Here is a 20,110-nt window from a genome sequence, read left to right on the forward strand (position 1 = left end):
TTTACTTATGTCTGACTCTTCGTGTGACCCCATTTGGGGTTTTCTTGGCAAAGATAATGAAATGGTTTTCTATTTTCCTTCTCCAGATCATTTTGCAGGTGAGGAAACTGAGTTAAGGAGGAAACAGGGTTAAGTGACTTTTCTAGGGTCACAAAGGAATAAGTATCTAGGACCAGATTTGAACTCAGGAAGATTAATCTTCCTAACTCCAGACCTGGTGTTCTATCTACTGTACCACTTAGCTGCCCAAGAGTTAATTTATTTTCTTTGATAATTATTTTCTTAAGCATGGTATCTTGGAAAGTATTGTCCCCAAATTGTCTTTTACTTATACATTTTATATATATTTTTATATATTTTATATTTAATATATATTCAAATATATTTTATATTTATACATATTCTATATATATTAATATTGCTCATGTCTCCCCTGGTAGAATATAAGCCACTTGAGGTTGCAAATGTTGGAAATTTTTTGTCTTTTGTATTCGTAGTGCTCACAGTACCTGGGATATAGTAGATACTTAATAAATACCTGTTGATTTAAATATATGATTGAGTTCCCCTTAGTTTGATTCTCCTCATGGGGCAGTTTTAAAAAATGGTCTGGCTAAATTCTAATTGAGTATATATGGTGTTTTTCTAAATACGGAGGATCATAGAATTTATAGATTAAATGAACCTTAGAGTTCATCTAGTCTGATTACTTCATTTTACCAATGAAGAAACTGAGACCCTTCAGAAGAAGTGATTTGGCCAAGGTTACAATAGAGTAAATAAGTACATAGACAAGGATCTTAACCTCTGTATTCTGACTCCAAGTCCAGTTTACATTCCACCATGTCATTTCTGCCTCATAAATGTATGGACTCTTTTTTTCTGAAAAAGTTCAATTTTTCTTTATCCTTTCATTTATTGTATTCCATAGATCTGTGCTATGTTAGAGCAGCATTGGGAATGGCCTCTATATTCAGTTGGTTTTTATATTTAAAGTTCAAGTCTTCCTTTGGGGTTTTTTTCTCTCCAATTTCCAGATGTTACCAAGCCAACTCAAAAATGGATTGATTGATGAATAGGTTTTCCCCAGTATCCTTCTTCTTATGGAGTTAACAGCTGGTTTCTATTAAATCTAAGTAAATTTATGATACAAACAAACAGAGGGAGAAGGGGGTATGGTGACTATCCAGAATACAGTAATTCCCAAGTCAGTAAGGGATAGAAAGACAGAGAAAGAGAGGGAGGAGAAGAAAGAGAGAAAGAGAACTGGTTGGAGAGATGGATATAGATGGACAGATAGAAGGATAAAAATAGATATAGATGAATGGATAGACAGATGATAGATTGAGATAGATAGACAGATAATACTATACTCCAATGGTGATAGCTAATAAAACTAGGATATCATTTACCATGTTCTATCCTTGTTCTGGGGAAATTGCAGTAAGCATGAAACTAAACTCTTCTACAAATTACCCACTTTAGTTACCGAAATTGGAAAACATTAGATTTGCAGGTACTACCTGTAGCTGCAGAAATAAAGCCTTCAACAAAGGTTAGAATGACACTTAGAAAATATAAAATGCTTGCCTAAATCGGTTTTTTTTTAGTAGAAAAAAATGAGCTTGGGCTAAATTTGCCATTAGCAAGGACTTAAGAAAGGATGACCAAAGCTAGTGTCAAAATAACTTTACAGACTCCATCAGAACTCACAAAATAAAAACAAGAACTGACATTTATCCAGGGCTTTACAGTTTGCTGAGTATTTTTCCTTACATTATCTCACTTCATGCTCACAATAACCCTGCACGGTAAGCACTGTAGGTATGATTATCCCCATTTTACAGATCAGGAAACCAAAGATCCAAGAGGCTCAAAGTAACTGACCAGTTCATGGTCCCCATGCTAGTGTTTTGAGTTGCCCTGGCAATATCTGCTAACTAGAAAAAAAATCAGCCTATCAACAAGAATTTATTCAGGGTCTACTATATGTCAGACAAAAGAGCCTGTCTGCCAGAGCTGGCCTCAGAGCCAAGAAGAACTGGGTTCGAGTTCTACCTTTGACTTATATTGGCTGTATGACCCTGGACAAGTCCTTTAACCTCTCCGTAGATAAAGGAACTCTTTTAAGTTATTAAGTTGCTGCATAGGTGCTAACCTGTACTGGTAGAAGCTCGTCTGGTCATTTCTTTCACCAGTGAAATGATAAGTCCCTATGCCCGTCCTCTGATGATTGGACTACCATTCTCTGAAGGTTGCCTTCAAGTCATATTTGGCCCACTGTAGGAGACTTCAGGAGTTTCTTTTCCCTAATAACACCAAATAGGATTAGACATTAACTTTTAGAGATAGGATACTTAAATTTCTAGAGCTGACAGAGGATAGGGATCACAGGGATAGGGATCCTATCTACCAGGTACTGTGCTAGGTGCAGAAAAGATCCCTACTCAAAAAAGCTTATGTTCTAATGGGGAGATAAGTCTACATAAGTATATACAGAATAAATCTAAACAGAGTACTAGATAGTTAAATGCGAAACAGTTCAGGAGAGATGATGCTGCCTATCGGCCATGGGGAAGATTCAGAAAGACTTCATATAGAAGGTGGTGTTCAGGCTTCCTCCTGAAGGAAAAGAGGGATTTTTTGAGGCCAAGGTGAGAAGTGAGTACATTCCTGGCATGAGAGTGAGGGCAAAGGCAGGGAGGTGGAGTGTCTTCTCCACTACTCCAGAGAAGTACAGTCTATCTGGATCACTTCATAGGAGAAGAGAAGTAATATATGATAAGGCTGGAAAGATAGATTGGGGACAGGTTTTTAAGGGTTTTAGAGACTAAACAGGAGAGTTTGTGACTGATTTTAAATGGAATAGGGAGCCAGTGAAAGTTATTAAGTAGAGTGGCATGATCTGATCTATGCTTAAAGAAACTCATTTTGGCTGCAGTGTAGAGGATTGATGAGAGTGAGGAAAGACTAGGTGAAGGGAAATTTGCACTTCAATCAAATAAAATGATGGAATGTAGAAGCCAGTTCTCATGCTGCTATGCCACAGCATAATCAGAGGCAGGAACTGAACCCAGATCTTTATAATCCAGGTCTAGTACCCAAGCCTCTATACTCCCCCTACCTCAGGTGCTGTGCCAATTGGGTTTCCATTCTGTGTTAACTAGAAAAATTGAGGGCATGATCTGTCACTATAGTACTAGGTCTGACTGAAAGAGAAGAGGCACGGGTCATCTTGCATCTTCCCTATCTAGACTTTGAGACAGTACACAGAACATAACTGTTGTAAGGGTATAAAGGTTGACATCAATCAACAAACATTTATTAAGTGCTTCCTATGTGCAAGGCACTGTGCTGAGTGTTGGGGATACAAAAATGGCCCAATGGTAGCTCACGGATCCCAGAAGCTTTCAGAGATGGTGGCCATGGGTCTTCCCAAAGAATGGCCCCATATGACAAACGTCAGGTTAGGAGTGGCAAAGTGTTATAATGTTCCTCTTTGCAAACCAGGGAACCCCATCGTACACAAAGAAAACAAGGAAAAAAATATGGTTTATTGAGGGGAAAAGGAATAAGCATCAAGATAGCACCTACTATCTCATTTGATCCTCATAGCAACCCTGTGAGGTAAATGGTGCTATTATCCCCATTTTACAGTAGAGGAAACTGAGGCAGACAGCAGTGAAGTGACTTACCCAGGATCACACAAGTACTTGATGCGGTGTTTGAATTTAACTCTTTCTGATGCCAGGTCTGGCACTTTATCCACTACACCACATAGCTGCCCCAATCTGTTCTTGGAGATTTAACAAGAAGGGATTTGTAATGCCTTTTCTTTTTCCTCATAAAACCAAATAGAACTAGAAGGTAACTTTCAGAGACACAATACTTCAGCCTCCAGAGTGATTGCTTTGGCTATAAATTAATTCTTATTAATAACCACTTTTTTCTGGGTCAGTATGAGGAGTTTCCTTTGCTAATGCTTATTGGAACTCCCTGTGCAACTTACAGTCTTAGGACACCGAGAAGTTAAGGAATTTTCTAAGGTCCCACATCCAGGTTTGAGGCAGAATCTCAACCTGGATTTTTCTGACAGATCTGGATTTTTCTGACTACAAGGCTAGCTCCCTATCATCATACTGCCTCCCCACTAACATTTATGTTCCTCTTTAAAATTTGTAAAATGCTTTACATACATTTGAGACTCATCTGAACCTATGAGGTAGATACTGCAGATATTAGCATACCCATTTTACATATCAAGAAACTGAGTCTCAAATAAGTTACACTGCTCACGCATAGGGAGGCAAGATTTGAACCCAGGTCTTCTGATTATGTGGGGCATGTAGGTGGTACAGTGGATAGAGCACTGCAATTGAAGTCAAGAAAACTCATCTTCCTGAGTTCAAATCTGGCCTCAGATACTTACTAGCTGTGTGACCCTGGGCAAGTCATTCAATTCTCTTTGTCTCAGTTTACTCATCTGTAAAATGAGCTGGAGAAGGAAATGGCAAACCACTCTAGTATCTCTGCGGAGAAAACCCCAAATGGGGTCACAAAGAGTCTGAAACAATTGAACAGTAACTTCCTGGTTATAATTCCACCACTCTTATATTCTATACGATACTGCCTTTCTCACTGATTCTTTAGGCAATTTTCTCCCAGTCTGTTTTTCATTGCACCAAAGGAAAATTTTTTAGGTTGTTTTTTTTAAACTTTATCAGCCGAGGCTCTGTACCACATAGAAATCATTCCCAATAACATCTGATTTCTCCTGGTTCCAGCAACGGTGAGAGGCAGTTTCCAATAGTCAGTTGATCAAGAAAACATTTATTAAGCCCCACATTTGTGTGCCAGGTGCTGACCTGAGTGCTGAGGATGCACAAACAAAAGTGATACAGTCTCTGCCCTCAAGGAGATTACAACCTATCAGAGAACACAAGACGAACATATAGAAGTAGATGCAAAATATTTGTCAAATGAAAACAAGGCAACGAGGGAAGGGGTACTAACAGCTGGGAGATTCAGAAGGTGCTGTAGTGGAAAAAGGGCTGGGAAATAGGTGCTACTATTATCCCCATTTTACAATTGGGGAAACTGAGGCAGAAAGCAGTGATGCTACTTGCCTGGGGTCACATAACTAGTAAGTGTCTGAGGCCAGATCTGAACTCAGGTCTTCATGACTCCAGGCCCATTCTGGGTCTGGATGGAGTCAGAGGACCAGAATTCAAATCCTACCACTGGAGCTTATTTGCATGTGTGATCATCTTGTTAAGCAAGATGCTTAACTTGTCTGTCTGTGAAAGTATTGGAGTTGAGAGGCCTAGATTCAGATCCTGGCTTAGACACTAACTAGTTCTGTGACCCTGGGCAAGTCACTTCACACACTTAGAGTCTTAGTTTTTTTCATTTGTAAAATGGGAATAATAAAACTTGCTTCACCTGCCTCCTTCACCTGTTTATTATGTGGAAAGCACTCAATAAGCCTTGAAATGCTATGTGAATGTGAGATGATATTAAATAATGATCACATTTTGGACTTCCAGTTACAGGTCTTTGTAAAGGTTGTTCTTCCCCTCAGCCCATCAATAACAGATGAATCATATTTATTTATTTTACGATATCTAATTAAAAGCCACATATCCAGCTTTGTTCATTGGATGATACAGCTATATTGGGAGGGACCTCAGAGGTCACCCAGTCTAATATCTTCCTTTTATATATAGGTCAGGTAAGTGTCTTGCCCGAGGTCATATAGTGGTAGGATTTGAACTCTGATCTTTGGCCTCTATCCATATCCAGTGCCCATTCCACTATACCATCCTGCCTCTAGAGTTATAGGAATGGGCTTGAAGTATTCCGTTTAGGTGGAACAACCTGGAAACAGAAAGATCCGAGGTCAAATCTGGACTTGTACTTCCCAGCTGTGTGATCCTGGACAATCATTTAACCCCTGTTTACCTCAGGTTCTTTGGGGGGGGGAGGGGGTAAGGGAATGAGGAAGGAAAAAAAGAGGGAAGGGAGGAAGGAAGGAAGGAAAGGAAGAAAGGAAGAAAGGAAGGAAGGAAGGAAGGAAGGAAGAAAGAAAGAAAGAAAGGAAGAAAGAAAGAAAGAAAGAGAATAATAATAGCACCTACCTTACACAGTTGTTATAAGGATCGAAGGAAATATTTGTAAAGTTCTTACCACAGTGCTCGGTGCATAGTAGGTCCCTAATAAGTACTGTTTTCTTCCTTCTTCTGACCAGCAGTATTATATATCAATTGAATTCAATTTAACAAACATTTACTAAACCCCTTCTATATGAGTCTTTCCTCTCCACCCTCAGCCCTGTTTTCTTGAGGAAGTGTAGTTCTTTCTTCCTTGAAACACTTCTTTTTCCCAAAAGCTAAAATAAAAAAAATCTCATAAAAATTATGTTCATACATGTGGGTACATGAAGAATTAAACTGTCAAGATGTAGAGAAGAATAGTATGGTTTTTCCTTCCTCATGCAAGCAGAGAGGTTTCTTTTCTTTTTCACAATGAAGAAAATGAAAGTTTCTCTACCTTGTCGAAGCAAGCTGGATTCACTTATGGCCCAATGGTGCTTTGTGACTATTGAGCTTTTTCGTGCAGATCTCAAAAATGACCCCACAGAAGTTGACTAAAAAGTGTATCCAGCTGTTATTAGTTCAGTGGCAGTTTGGAGGCCTTACTTTGATTTTCAATGAATTGATGGTTAAAATGATTTCTTTTTCTTTAAAAAAAAAATATTCCTAAAATATCGGAGCTCCCCACCCCCTTCTCTCATGTCAGCCCCCAGCTCATCATTTTTTTCTCCTTTCTCCCCATTTCACTAAAGTACTAGTTGTGAGATTCTCGGAGATCTTATTTGATTTAAGCCCACATGTTTCCATCAGGGGAATCACAATTACTGTCAGTTCGTTGACACTTTCCAGGGGCTGGTAACGTAATTATATTGAGGTCTTGATAAATAATTGACTAGATGAGAACCATGAGCTAACTTTGGCTTGAAGGCCAAGAGGAAAATGGGGAGGTGAAGAACATCTTCTGCCTTTGTGGCTGTGCCCAGGGGCCATTTTGGTTTGGGGCCAAATGTCAGCGATGCAAATCGAGACCAGCTGCAAATGATTCCTGGTTGAGAGAATTGATGGGACAGTTTGAGTCCGGAGCTGCCCAGAGAATTTGAGACCTTTCTAAGACTCTGACTTATTTCACTCCTGAAACTGTCCAACCTAGGCCTCCCTCAAGGGCTTGGATTGTCATCAATGACCTGAAAGCATAAGTACTCTTAAGGATCCTAGGGAGAATCAACTGATTCTAGGGCTCCTCCAAGAGTTAGAATTAAAAGATTGAGTTCATTTCAGAGTTTCCTATATCATACCAGAGCTTGAACATCAGGCAGGCAGGACAGAGCAAGAACATGGATTTATAAACTAGAAGGTCATCCAGTCCAACCTCCTGTGTTTGAAGAGGTAGGAACAGGTCCAGAAAGCTCAAGGATATTCACTCAATCAAACAATCAACAGACATATACCAGGCAGTAGGGCACACTACTGGGTGCTTGGCCCTGTGCTAAATGCTAGGGGAACACAAATAAAGACAAAAAGCAGCTCTTCCTCTCAAGGAGCTCAAAGAGTAATAGGAGTGGGAGGAGTCACCAGGCGCAAAACTAAGTACAAACTACCTATGTGGCAAATACATACACACACACACACACACATCTATATCTATACACACATGCAGAGAGAGAAGGAGAGACAGAGAAACAGAGAGACAGAGATAGAGAGAGAAAGAGACAGAGAGACACAGATAGGCAGAGGGACAGAGAGAGATTCATCTGGAACAATGAAGGAAAATCAGTTCTCCCTCCTTTAAAGGCAGATCAAAGGATGCTAGGGAGGAGTAGTTTGGGGAAACCTATACAGCTGCTACTCATATACTTTATATTTTACCACTTAAAGGATCTATGGTTTCGTTGAGAGGTAGTGTGGTATCTAGTACAGAATAACAGCTATTTGAGGGTAGGAACGGTTTAATTTTTGTCTTTTTATCCACCATACCTGGCACATAGTAAGTGTTTCATAAGTGCTTGTTGATTGATTGATAATGGAAAAATACTGGAAAAAGTCAGCAGAGAGCTGGGTTCAAATCCCTCTGCTTAACACTTGCTGGTTGTATAACCATGGGCAAATCATTCCATCTCTCCAAGGTCTCAGGATCCTTATCTGAAAAAGGAGCGTGGTAATTGTGATAGTTCTTAGCTCCTCCTAGAGGAGATAATGTATATAAAGTACTCTATAAGGGTCAGTTATTATTTGATGTTGATGTGAGTACTCCCTACACCAATGCAGATTGCCATTCATTCATACATACAGCGATGAGTTAGGCCAGTCAATCAGTGAGTCAAGTAGCACTTATTAAGCACCTATTATATACCAAGCACTGTGCTACAGTGGATACAAAAAAAAGTCTCAGCTTTCAAGGAACTCATAGTTTAATAGTAGAGAACCAACAGGCAAACACTCATGTGCCAACAAGATATTTACAGGATCAGTTGGGGGAATCTCGGAGGAAAGGCATTAAAATTAAGGAGGACTAGGAAAGGCTTCATGAAGAAAGTGGTCTCTAAAAGAGGCTGTGGCCTAAAAATTGATTTTCTCTGGCCAAGGTGGTAGTGAACTTCTCTGAATTCAGCTAAACTAGTTCTTGGACCATAGACTATGATCTGGCCCTTAGACCAGATGAGATTATATTTAGAATAATATTATCTCAAATGAGATAATATTTGTAAACCTACTTAGCACAGTGCCTGAGTGGTACATAGTAGGTGTTTCATAAATGCTTGTTCTCTATTCTCACCTACCCTAGCCCATCCTCACCTTTCTATCTTCTTAAAGTCTGCCTACGCTTGTGCTTTCCAGGTTTAGTTTTTGAGAACCTTGGGTTCCTTCCATATCATGAGGAGGTATTGGAGTTGGGCCTTTAGTGAAGGACATAGGATCATAGATTTAGAGTTGGAGGGGACCTTAGAGGTCATGTGATCTAACCCCTCCATTTTACAGAGAAGGAAACTGAGGCCTATAAAGGTAAAGTAACTTGCCCAAGATCACTCAGGTGTTAAGTGACAGAGCCAGGATTTGAACTCAGTTCCTCTGACTTCAAATCCAGTATTCTTTCCACTGTACCTCACTGACCTGTTGCTAGTGAAAATAATGGCAGCTTCTGTTTATATAGCATTTTACAGTTATGAAGTATATCTGATCTCCTTTAATTGCTCATAAGAATAGCTATGTATGTATAATGTATATATGTCTATATGTACGTATATGTATGGCACAAATATACACATCTTTAATGTTTAAAAAGAGCTTTGCATATGTTGTCTCACTTGGTCCTCACAATAACCTGGTGAGGTAGGTAGTATTATCGCCATTTTACAGATGAGGAAACTGAGTCAAAAAGAAATTAACTGACTTGCGTCGCGACAGTCACACTGAGGCAAAATTTGAACTTAGGTCTTCCTGATTTCAGGTCCAGCTCTATCCACTTTTCTACCTAGCATTTCTGATCCCCCATTTTACAAATGTGGATAGAGGCCAAGACATGCTGAATAGTGGCTTACCTACAACCACACAACCTGGAAATAGTGGCCCAGACCTTTGTTCTGAGTTCTTTTGATCTCACTTTACACTTGTACTGCTCAGTTTGTCACCTTTAAAAAGTATTATTATTCAAATGCTCTACTGGGAAGAATTAATTGAGCGGTGACAGTTGTATTGATTGATGGACCTAAGTACGCATCTTTTTTATTTTATTCTAAAACTTGTCTTCCTTTTTTTTTTTTGTCCTTTATACATAAAGGTGTGGCACTGGCATTTGCAGGAACATGTATATTGGTGGCTTTTGCTCCAAATCTAACTCAGGATATCACGGCAGGAAAAGTACAGTATTACTTTGTTGGCTGGCAGTTCCTGGCCTATGTGGTAAGACATCTATGTTTCTTATCTGAGACTAGCTACAATGACAATCACTGTAGCACACAAACATTAAACACTTAGCCGTTCTGTCCATCTCGGCTGTCACTCATTTCTGATCAGGCTTGCTTTTCTGCTTCTACGCCGAGTGCTCAACACAGTGTTTTCTTTTTGTTTGTTTCGTTTGTTTTTAATTTATGAAATAAACATCTCTGTAACATGGTACAATAAAAAAACTGCTTGCACATGAAATTGCAAATCTTCTATGAACAACTTGCTATTCCTTTCAAATACACAACAAAATTATCATGTAAATTTCTTTTTTTCCTACTCCCTTCCTACCCCAGAAATGGCTACCATTACATATATATACATATATATGTATATATATATATAAAATGTAATAATATATAATATAATTATATATTATTAATATATTATAATATATAATATAGTATAATATAATATATAATAATAATATATAATATTCTAATAATATATATAATACAATATAATAAGTTATAGATATAATATATATAAATATAATCATTCTGTATATACTTCTGTTGATCAGTTTAAGCATAACTCATGCTTAACAAATGCTTTTTGATTCATTCATGAAAATGTAGAGGCACTTAGTTGACTAATGCCAAGTGAATTCACTTCCTAAAGCAGCACAATACCCAGCTGGCACATAGTAGGTGTTCAGCCAATATTTGCTCCCCCACAACCTCACGTTTTAGCTTAGTAGACCTACTCTAATCTTCCAAGGGGGAAAGAATGCTTGGAATTGAGATAATTCCCCCAACTTTAGATCTACCAAAGTCTACATTATATGGACCAAACCAAATTGGAACAAAGCCCAGTCTGTAGGGGCAGGAGTCTGGACTTCTAGGTATTGCTTTCTTCCCTTACCTGCCAGGATGGATGCTCTCACAAGGTGGGCCAGAGAGAAGCCTATGCAAGGGACAACAAGCTCCCTGTCTCCAGTAGAACAGAGCAAAGAGGCAGTTTAAAGACTATATGAAAATACAGATAAAATGATAAAATTACAAGTTCATTGATTGTGAAGAAACAGGGACGTGTACATTGTTAGTGAAGCTGACAGAATTATAGAGGAAGACCTATAAAATTTTCTATAATCTTTGACCTAGTGATTTCACTCCTAGGAACATACCCTTGGAATGTTATTATCACAGAAAGATTTATTTGTATAAAAATATTCATAGCAGCTTTATTCATGCTAACAAAAAAAAATGGAAATAATCCCTGCGTCCACCTATTGAGGGATAGCTGAATAAATTGTGACTAATGAACATGATTTTAATGTCCATGTGTCATAAGAAATTTCAAATATGAAGAATACAAAGAAATGCGTAGCTGTGCAGGATGAATAAATCAGCAGAACCACAGACATAATGACTGAAACATGAAAAAAAATAACAATTCTCTAAAATCTAAAAATAACAGAAACTAACCCAGTACCTTCCACATAGCTGTAAATTGAACAAAAACTCCACCCCCACCCCCAAATGTTGTCCAGTCATTTTTTTGGTTGTGTCCAACTCTCTGTGATCCCATTTGAGTTTTTCTTGGCAAAGATACTGGAGGGGTTTGTTATTTCCTTCTCCAGCTCATTTTACAGATGAGGAAACTGAGACAAACAGGGTGAAATAACTTGCCCTGGGTCACACAGCTAGTAAGTGTCTGAGGCCACATTTGAACTCAGGAAGGTGAGTCTTTCTGACTTGAGGTCCAACACTCCATCTATGACACCACATAGCTGCCCCTCGAGAAAAGTTACACACACATGAAAAAAAGACCATTGGTATAAAAGGTATTTAGAGGCCTTTGAATTCAATTCCCCCTATTTTATAGGTGAGAAAACTAAAGCATAGGCAGGTAAAGTGACTTTTCCAAGACGGTACACCTGATAAGTATCTGGAACTCAGGTCTTCACATCATCACAGTCCTATCTGGTAACTGTAATCTTGAGAGCAGACATGTTGACTCTAAAGGAGAAGGAGGATCCATATATTATCTCATCAGATCCTCACAGTAGTCTCCTTAGGTAGGCACTGCAGCCATATTATCACCGTTTTAGAGATGAGAAAATTGAGGCTGAGAGAGATTATATGACTTGCTCCATGATCACACAACTGGTGAAGAATTTGAACCCAAATTTGATTCCACATTTAATTGTGTCTACTATGCCATGGTCCAAAACATATGGCACCTTTGAGATCCCAGAGCTAAAAGGGACCTCGAAGGCCACTCAGTCCAAATCCCTAATTTTACTGGAAGTTATTTCTTTTACCAAAGGTTACTCAACAGTAAGCATCAGCAGCAGAATTTGAACACAGCTCCTTTGATTCCAGACCCTGCTGTGGCACCATAAGATCTCCATAAAGTCAGACAAGGTTACAGAACTAGAAATGGAGAAAGATTAAAAGCTGACCTCAGAGGCCATCTGGTCCACCGTTTTAAATTTACAGACAAGGAAACTGAGTCATATCAGAGATGTTAAGTGTCTTGCCAAAGATCACCAATAGTAAACACCAGAAACAGGACTGTGTTCAAAAACATCCTCAGACACTTCCTAGCTGTGAGCAAGTCACTTAACTTCTGTTTGCTCAGTTTCCTGAACTGTAAAATGGGCATAATAACAGAACATATCCTTGCAAGGATAAAAATAAGATAATATTTACAAATCACTTAGCATGGTGGCCAGCACATAGTAGGTGCTATATAAAGGCTTATTCTCTCACCTTCCTCTCCCAATTCAGAGCCCATTGTGCTATGGGACCTTCATGGCATCCGACAGGATTATAGAACCAGAGAGAAAGCTCATCTATTCATAGTGGTCTTTAGGGTTCTATTCCTGCTTATCCTTGTACATGGGCTACTTTAAGACTATCCGTGTTCTTCTGTCCTCAAGGGATTAGTCCTGTCTATGTCCTGAGACAATGACCATCCCCTGTTTGGGGACTTATTCTGTATCATCTGTCCATTGACAATGAAGGCAGGCCAGTTACTTCCTTCTTAAACTGCAGACATAATAGGCTGTCATGAGTCCTGGCCCCAGCCTCAGAAGGGTTGCTCCAAGGCTTCCCTTCTCCTTTTTATAGAGTAGTGGTTCTCAAACTCATTGATATCAGGACCCCTTTACAATCTTAAAAATTGAGTTTTTGAAATATATATGGGTTATAGCTAGTGATATTTACCATGATAAAATAAAAACAGCCTAGTTTTTTTTTTTTTTAATAAAAATAGTCTTGACCTGGCAGACCCTCAGAAAGGGTCTTAAGGGTGTCCAGGGATCTCTAGATCACACTTTGAGAACAAAGAGCAAGCAGGAAGTGAGTCTTTGACACCTTAAGAGAAAATCATTCACTTGAGCATTAAAAGAAACATGTTTCTCAAATATTTAAGACTAGTATCCCTAGCATTTAATCCCATTGACCAATTGGTTTAATGAATTTGTAGAGCCTTCTGAGAGGCAGTGTGGTAGAGAATATGTAAAGGAACTACCTTGGAAATGGAGAGACCTAAATTCTGCTTCTGACAATATTATTGGTTAAGTGACCGTGAGCGAGTCACTTAGCCTTGCAATGCCCCTAGAAAACTATCTAATACTCTTAGAGACAAAGATCATAGTTCTGAACCTTAGGACCCCAAAACAAGACTTTGCATTTCCTACTTAGACTGGGTCATATTCCTGTGCTCCTGTTACCTTACTAGCATGAAGCTGAGTGTGTGCATGTGTGTGTGTGTGTGTGTGTGTGTGTGTGTGTGTGTATTTTGAAGTTGAGTTTGGATGTTTAAAAAGCAAAGAGTGCCTTGCTCAAGTTCAGTAGAAGAATGCTGATTCACTTATTAATAAGCATTTATAAATGCTCTATCTCTGACTTACTTCAAGACTGAGTTCAAATCCAACCTTAGACACTTACTATCTGTGTGACCCTGGGCAGGTCACTTGACCTTATTTGCTCTGTTTCCTCATCTATAAAGTGAGCTGGAGAAGGAAATGGCAAACCACTCTAGAATCTCTGCCAAGAAAACCCCTAATAGGGTCATGGCTGAAAATAACTGAACAGCAGCAACCATAGAAGATGAACATAGTATAAATGGAAAGTGATCTCAGAGGGAAGGTAGGCTTTGAGCTGAGTCTTGAAGTAAGTCAGAGAAACAAAGAGGTGGGAGAGAGGAACTTGATGAAGATGATCCTGGAAGGAAGCTAAGGCAGAAGTGAGGAGGAAGAGTATGCCAGGGATGGGGAGCACCTTTGCAGAAAACAGAATGCCAAGTCTGGAGACTAGCTAACAGGCCAATTTATCTGAAAAGCAGAATGTATGATGAGGAGAAAGGCACAGCAAGCTCGGAAAGGTAGATCGGAGTCAGGCCGGAAAGGGCTTTATCTGCCAAACCTGTCATCTGAAAAGGACTGAACTTTGACCGTTTTTCAGAGTCAGTTCTATTACAAGGCCCATCTCTACCATAAGGCACAGCAAGCCTGTGAAGGGCCTTTAATCTCTCAAGTGCCTAGAAAGACAGTGAGAGTTAATAGAATTGAATCTGATTCAATTCTACAAGGCTTTATCAAATGGAAGGACATATGTGCCATAATATCAAAAGTAACTAGATCTCAGACACATGTGAGAGGGAACGTATTGGAGCTGAGATGGATAGTAACTATAACCACTGATGTTTCTACAGCACTTTATGGTTTACAAAGGGTTTTTAAGTTGCAGTCTTCACAACAGCATTGTAAAGCCAGCTCTATATCACAGTTTTACAGATGAGAAACAGAAGCCCTGAGAGACAAGTGACTTGCCCAGAGTCACCCAGGTAGTGTCTAAAGCAGGATTTGAACCCCAGGGTTCCTTCTCAGGGCTAGCACCCTCTCTACTACACCCCAATGACTCTCTGACATTGGGTACAAAGTTATCTCCATGATCTTCATTTGGTCCTTTAAATGCCTGTTCTACAATGCCATCCCTAACTCCAGAAGATATGAATTATAGATTAAGCTCCTGGACTGAAATTTAGATTCAGCCTTCACATGAATCTATTAACCATGTGAATAATTAATATTTAATCCCTGGTCATGACAGAAACCTCCCTTTTTTCTATGCAGTCTGAATGCAAAGAGCGTAATTACTGTCACCAAGATTGTTCATTGAAGCGAGCAGGCAGCGTGTGTGTTCTTTGAACTTCATGCACGGAGAGTGCTGAGTTAAATACAGTATAGCGGCTTTGTTACCTTTGGAGCCATTTCCAGCAATAAAGTAGAAGAAAAGACTTAGCAGTCTGGGGTTATTTTTAAGTTTCAATCTTAAAGTGATATTTTAAATATGTCTTCTAGTGTGACTAATATGATTTCATTTGGGGATCATCTGGGCTATTAATGGCCTAATGAGAGGTTCTTAACCTTTGTTATATCAAGTGTCCCCTTGGCAGTCTAGAGAAGCCTGTGGACCTCTTCTCAAAATGTTTTTAAATCTATAAAAAATAAAAGGTAGTTAGGTAGCACAGTGGGTAGAGCCCTGGGCATGCAGTCAGGAAGATCTGAGTTCACATTCAGTCCTCTGAGACTATGTGACTCTGGGAACTTGCCCTCAGTTTCCTCATCTGTGAAATGGGAATCATAAGAGCACCTACTTCCCAAGGTTATTGTGAGGATCAAATGAGATAGTAATTGTAAGGCACTTAATACAATGCCTGGCACATAGTAGGTGCTATATAAATGTAGGCTAATATATTGTTACTAGCGATGTGAAATTTGAGCAAATCTCTTAGTCACAGTTTCCTCACCTATAAAATGGGGGTTGTAATAGCCCTGCCTCCCAGGGTTTCTGTGTGGATCAAGTGAGATAGTCATTGCAAAGTACTTAGTACAGTGCGTAGCACATAGTAGATGCTGTATAACTGTTGTTTACCATTATTTATTGTTACTAGTTGTGTACCCCTGGGCAGGCCTCTTTGCCTCAGTTTCCTCATCTGTAAAATAGAGATATAACACCTTCCTCTCAGGGCTGTTATGAGTATCGTGTATATAATGTATATAAAATGATTGGAAAACTTTAAAGTGCGATGCCAATGCTAGCTATTATTATTAAAATAAACTGGGTTACAAAGGAAACAATTATGTTTAAATACATTTATCAAAATATATTTTTTTAAAAGTTCATGGATCCTTGGTAAAGAACCCTTTTTTAGAGGTAACTCAGAGAATTTCAATACAAGGGTTATGTACCATATACCAGTATGTAAACGACCATTTGTCATCAGGGCAACTTCCTCCACCAAAGAAATCTCCATAACCACTTATATTTTTTGGTCTTAGAGAATTGCCTATAGCTCAGAGAGATTGCGATTTGTCCATGCTCACACAATTGTAAATAGTAGAGACAGAGTTTGAATCTGGGCCTTCCTGCTGCCAACTGGATCTAGCACCATATCTACTATACCGTATGGTGGTGGTTTTCATTTGTGTCTGACTCTTCATGACCCAGTTGGGGGTTTCTGTGGCAAAGATACTGGAGTGATTTGTCATTTCCTTCTCTAGCTCATTTTACAGATGAGGAAACTGAGGTAAACAAGTTAAGTGACTTGCCCAGTAACTGTCTGAGGCCAGAGCTGAACTCATGTCTTCCTGACTCCAAGCTGTCACTCTGTTCACTGCACCATCTAGCTGCCCACTATACTAAACTACTGCCTACCTAGTGATGCTATACTATATTGCTACACTATACTATATACTACATATTTGCTGTAAATAGTAAGCCGCATACTATATATACGTTATTCTATATATGTGATGCAGGTATATTCATACACACACACACACACATATATATACATATATATATATATATATATATATGAAAACGATTTTGTCATTGCGTCTGATTTCTTCGTCACAAAGATTTAAGTCAAGTTGGAATTGAGATTCAACATGTTTTTCCTCCAGCTTTTTAAGGCTCTTGGAAATATAGCTATCACTGGTCCAGGAGAAAGAAAATGTCCTTTTCTTATTCAGTAAAATCTCAAGTCTTCTTTCACGTTCTACAACAAGCCTGTTGAAGGTTAGGTTCGATTTACCTTAGATTTTTAAAAAATGATGGATGAGCTCTACTGACAAGGGAAGTATTGTGTCCAGGGTCACACGGCTGGTATGGGTAAGAAGCAGCACCTGAGCCTGGGTCTGTCGGCCTCCAAGGCCTGCTGTCTCTTCAGGAGGCACTCTTCCTCACATCAGAACCACTCAAGTGAAATCACTGTTATTACAGAGCATTCAGAGACCCCAAAAGAAGCCCACCTCCAGCGTCTTGTAGTAAGTGACATAGAGAGATGCCCTTGGTTCTTGGCAGGTACGAGTGCAAATTGTGAAAGAAAAAGCTTCCAGTACAGCCCCCAAAACAGACCATGTGACTGCTCCCTCTAGGGACTGGCCAGCAAAGTTGGAGAAGCTCAGCTCTGTGTTGGTTAAGGAACGAGCTCTTTTCCAAATGAAACAGTTATTTCCAAGTGCTTTGTAAACTTTACAGCACTTTTAAATATTGTTATTGTTCTTGTTATTTTACCTGTCTATGCTCGCTGGCTTTCTCATATTGTGAAAAAAGTGGGGTTTTTCCTTTTTTTTTCCCCAGTGATGCTAACTCACTTATAAAAGTGTTTTGTATTCAGAGGATCTATTAAAGTCCCACTATCCAATATATAAATAATGGCTAGGGGCTAAGGACATGTTAAATTGCCAGAGAAGAACTTGAAACTGGGCACTGAAATGAGCTTGATTTATTATGGTTGTAAGATACTGAAATGGTTTAACAAGAAAGGATTTAGGAACATCTTCTCTGGATATTTTAAAGATAATGCTTCTCTCCCAAGTAGTTCAGGCTATCTAGGCACCCCCTCCAAATCTCATAGGATCACGGATTTAAAGCTATAACGAACTTCAGAGAACATTAAGCACAGCCCCTCTCAGTTTTAGCACAGAGAGATTAAGTTATTTTCTCAGGCTCACACAGCTAGTGAGCATCTGAGGCAAAATTTGAATGCTAGTCTTCCTGACTCCAAGTCTAGCATTCTATGCTTCTATAACACCTAGACGCATGGGCTTTTGCTTATTTGGGGAAGAAAAGGGGAAAAGGGGGGTGGGGGTGGAGAAGGGATGGAATGCTGCAAATAGAAACAAAGTGACAAAGAACTTCATTCATTTACTAAACATTTATTAAGGACCATTTGACAAACTGGGGCAGCTAGGTGGCACAGTAGATAGAGTACCCGGCCTGAAGTCAGGATAAACCTGAGTTCAATTCCAGCCTCAGACACTTAATAGCTGTGTGACCCTGGGCAAGTCACTTAGCCCTGTTTGCTCCAGTTTCCTCATCTATAAAATGAGCTGGAGAAGGAAATGGCAAACCACTCCAGTATCTTTGCAAAGAAAACCCCAAATGGGGTCATAAAGAGTCAGACATGACTAAAATGACTAAATAACAACAATTTAACAAATTAAACATCTATTAATGTATATATATATATAGCATAGGTCCTAGGTGCTAGTAGAAATAAAGAGATTTATCTTGTGCGTAAGTGGTAGAATGGAGGGTAATTAAAAGAATCCCTGATTTGTTGAAAAGGGGAAGATTATATGTCCAACTTTATGGAGGTACAAGGCCAGCAAATCAGAACTTCTTTCCCTGACTACCTTCCACCATGTGTGGGCCCTGATCTCAGGGAGATTACATTTGAGTAAAGGATATGATAAATAGACAAGTATAATAAAAAATTAAATTGGGGAGTCCAAACAATTAAGTTGGTGAATGTGAAACCTGAGTAGGCAAAGGCCTTTAGTGACTGGTCATATTAGAAAAGCGTTTTCAACTGGGCTTTAAAGGTAGGATATCAACCAACAAAAGTGGGAGAGGAAGTTATTCCAAGGAATGATCAGAGCAGAAAAGCCCATAAGAAAAGGAAAGCATTGTATTTGTGTGGGCAATGGCAAATAGTCCCATTTTGGCCTTGGCATGGAATAGTAGTTTGACAAAGCTTGGAAGGTAGGGTGGTGCCAAATTGGGAATATGCTTAACTTCCAGCCTAAGGACTTGAAACTCTATTTAGTGTCTAAGTCAGAGTTGGGGAACCTGCAACTTCGAGGTCGCCTGTGACCCTCTAGGTCCTCAAGGGTAGCCTTTTGACAGTCAAAGGGATTTTGTCAAAGGGATGCACTTGGGGACCTTGAGGGCCACATGTGGCCTTGAGGCTACAGGTTCTCCACCTCTGGTCTAAGTAACAGAGAGCCACTGAAGATTCTTGAGCAGAAAATAGTTCTATGTGTATGTAAGGGACTCAAACTGGCCAATGGGGAAGGAAAAAAATGTCTTAGGAGGCCATTTCAATTGTTCTAGCCACTTACAATGAGGGCCTCAAAAATGGAAAAGGGAAAATGTAAGACTTAACACAAAGGTAGAATTGATTGGGCTTGTTAACTGGTGCAGCACATACAGTGCTGGTTTTTGAGGCAGAGGACATGGCCTCTGATATGATATTTCCTACCTCTGAGACAGTGGAAAAGTAACCTCCCTGGGACTCAGTTACCCCTTCTGTAAAATAAAGACCTGGACTAAACGGCATGTAATGTTCCTTCCAGCTCTTAATCTGCATGTGGTCTCTTAAATAAAAGTGATGAGGGAGAGAGAAGAGTCATAGACAATTCCAAGGTTTTGAACCAGAAACATTGAGTTCATAGTAATGCCCTTGGAATAGGAATAGGAAACTATGGGGAAGAAGCTGGCAAGTCCAACTTGGGACAGTTGGTAAATGGCTATTTTTGTTGTTTTTCAATTGACCAGTGGCATCTGAATCTAACAGACTGCTATTTTTAAAGTTCACTGAAAATTTCTTTTCTTTTTTCTTTCTGCAAAAGAATGTTGTGGGTCCCTTCTTTGTTTTCAGACAATCCATATTCATTCAATAAAGAGTAAGCACCTACTAAGCACAAGGCATTGTGTCAGGTGCCAAGTATACAAGGCTAAAATAAGTACTGGGGCGGGGAGAGACAGACAGACAGAGACAGACAGAGAGGAGAGAGAGAAAGAAGGAAGGAAGGAAGGAAGGAAAAGAAGGAA

The 20,110-nt window shown here is 39.4% G+C and overlaps 1 protein-coding gene across 2 annotated transcripts in view; it reads left to right on the plus strand.

Annotated features, from left to right (window-relative positions):
• Positions 1-20,110, plus strand: part of NIPAL2 (NIPA like domain containing 2) — a 138,920-nt gene that overhangs the window by 93,131 nt on the left and 25,679 nt on the right. For both annotated transcript variants that reach the window (XM_072603427.1, XM_072603428.1), the window contains exon 5: positions 9,868-9,989. In XM_072603427.1, coding sequence (XP_072459528.1) covers positions 9,868-9,989 — 122 coding nt within the window. The remainder of the gene's footprint in view (positions 1-9,867; positions 9,990-20,110) is intronic.

Source organism: Notamacropus eugenii, chromosome 4 (assembly GCF_028372415.1).
Source record: "Notamacropus eugenii isolate mMacEug1 chromosome 4, mMacEug1.pri_v2, whole genome shotgun sequence".
NCBI classification, from domain to species: Eukaryota; Metazoa; Chordata; class Mammalia; order Diprotodontia; family Macropodidae; genus Notamacropus; species Notamacropus eugenii.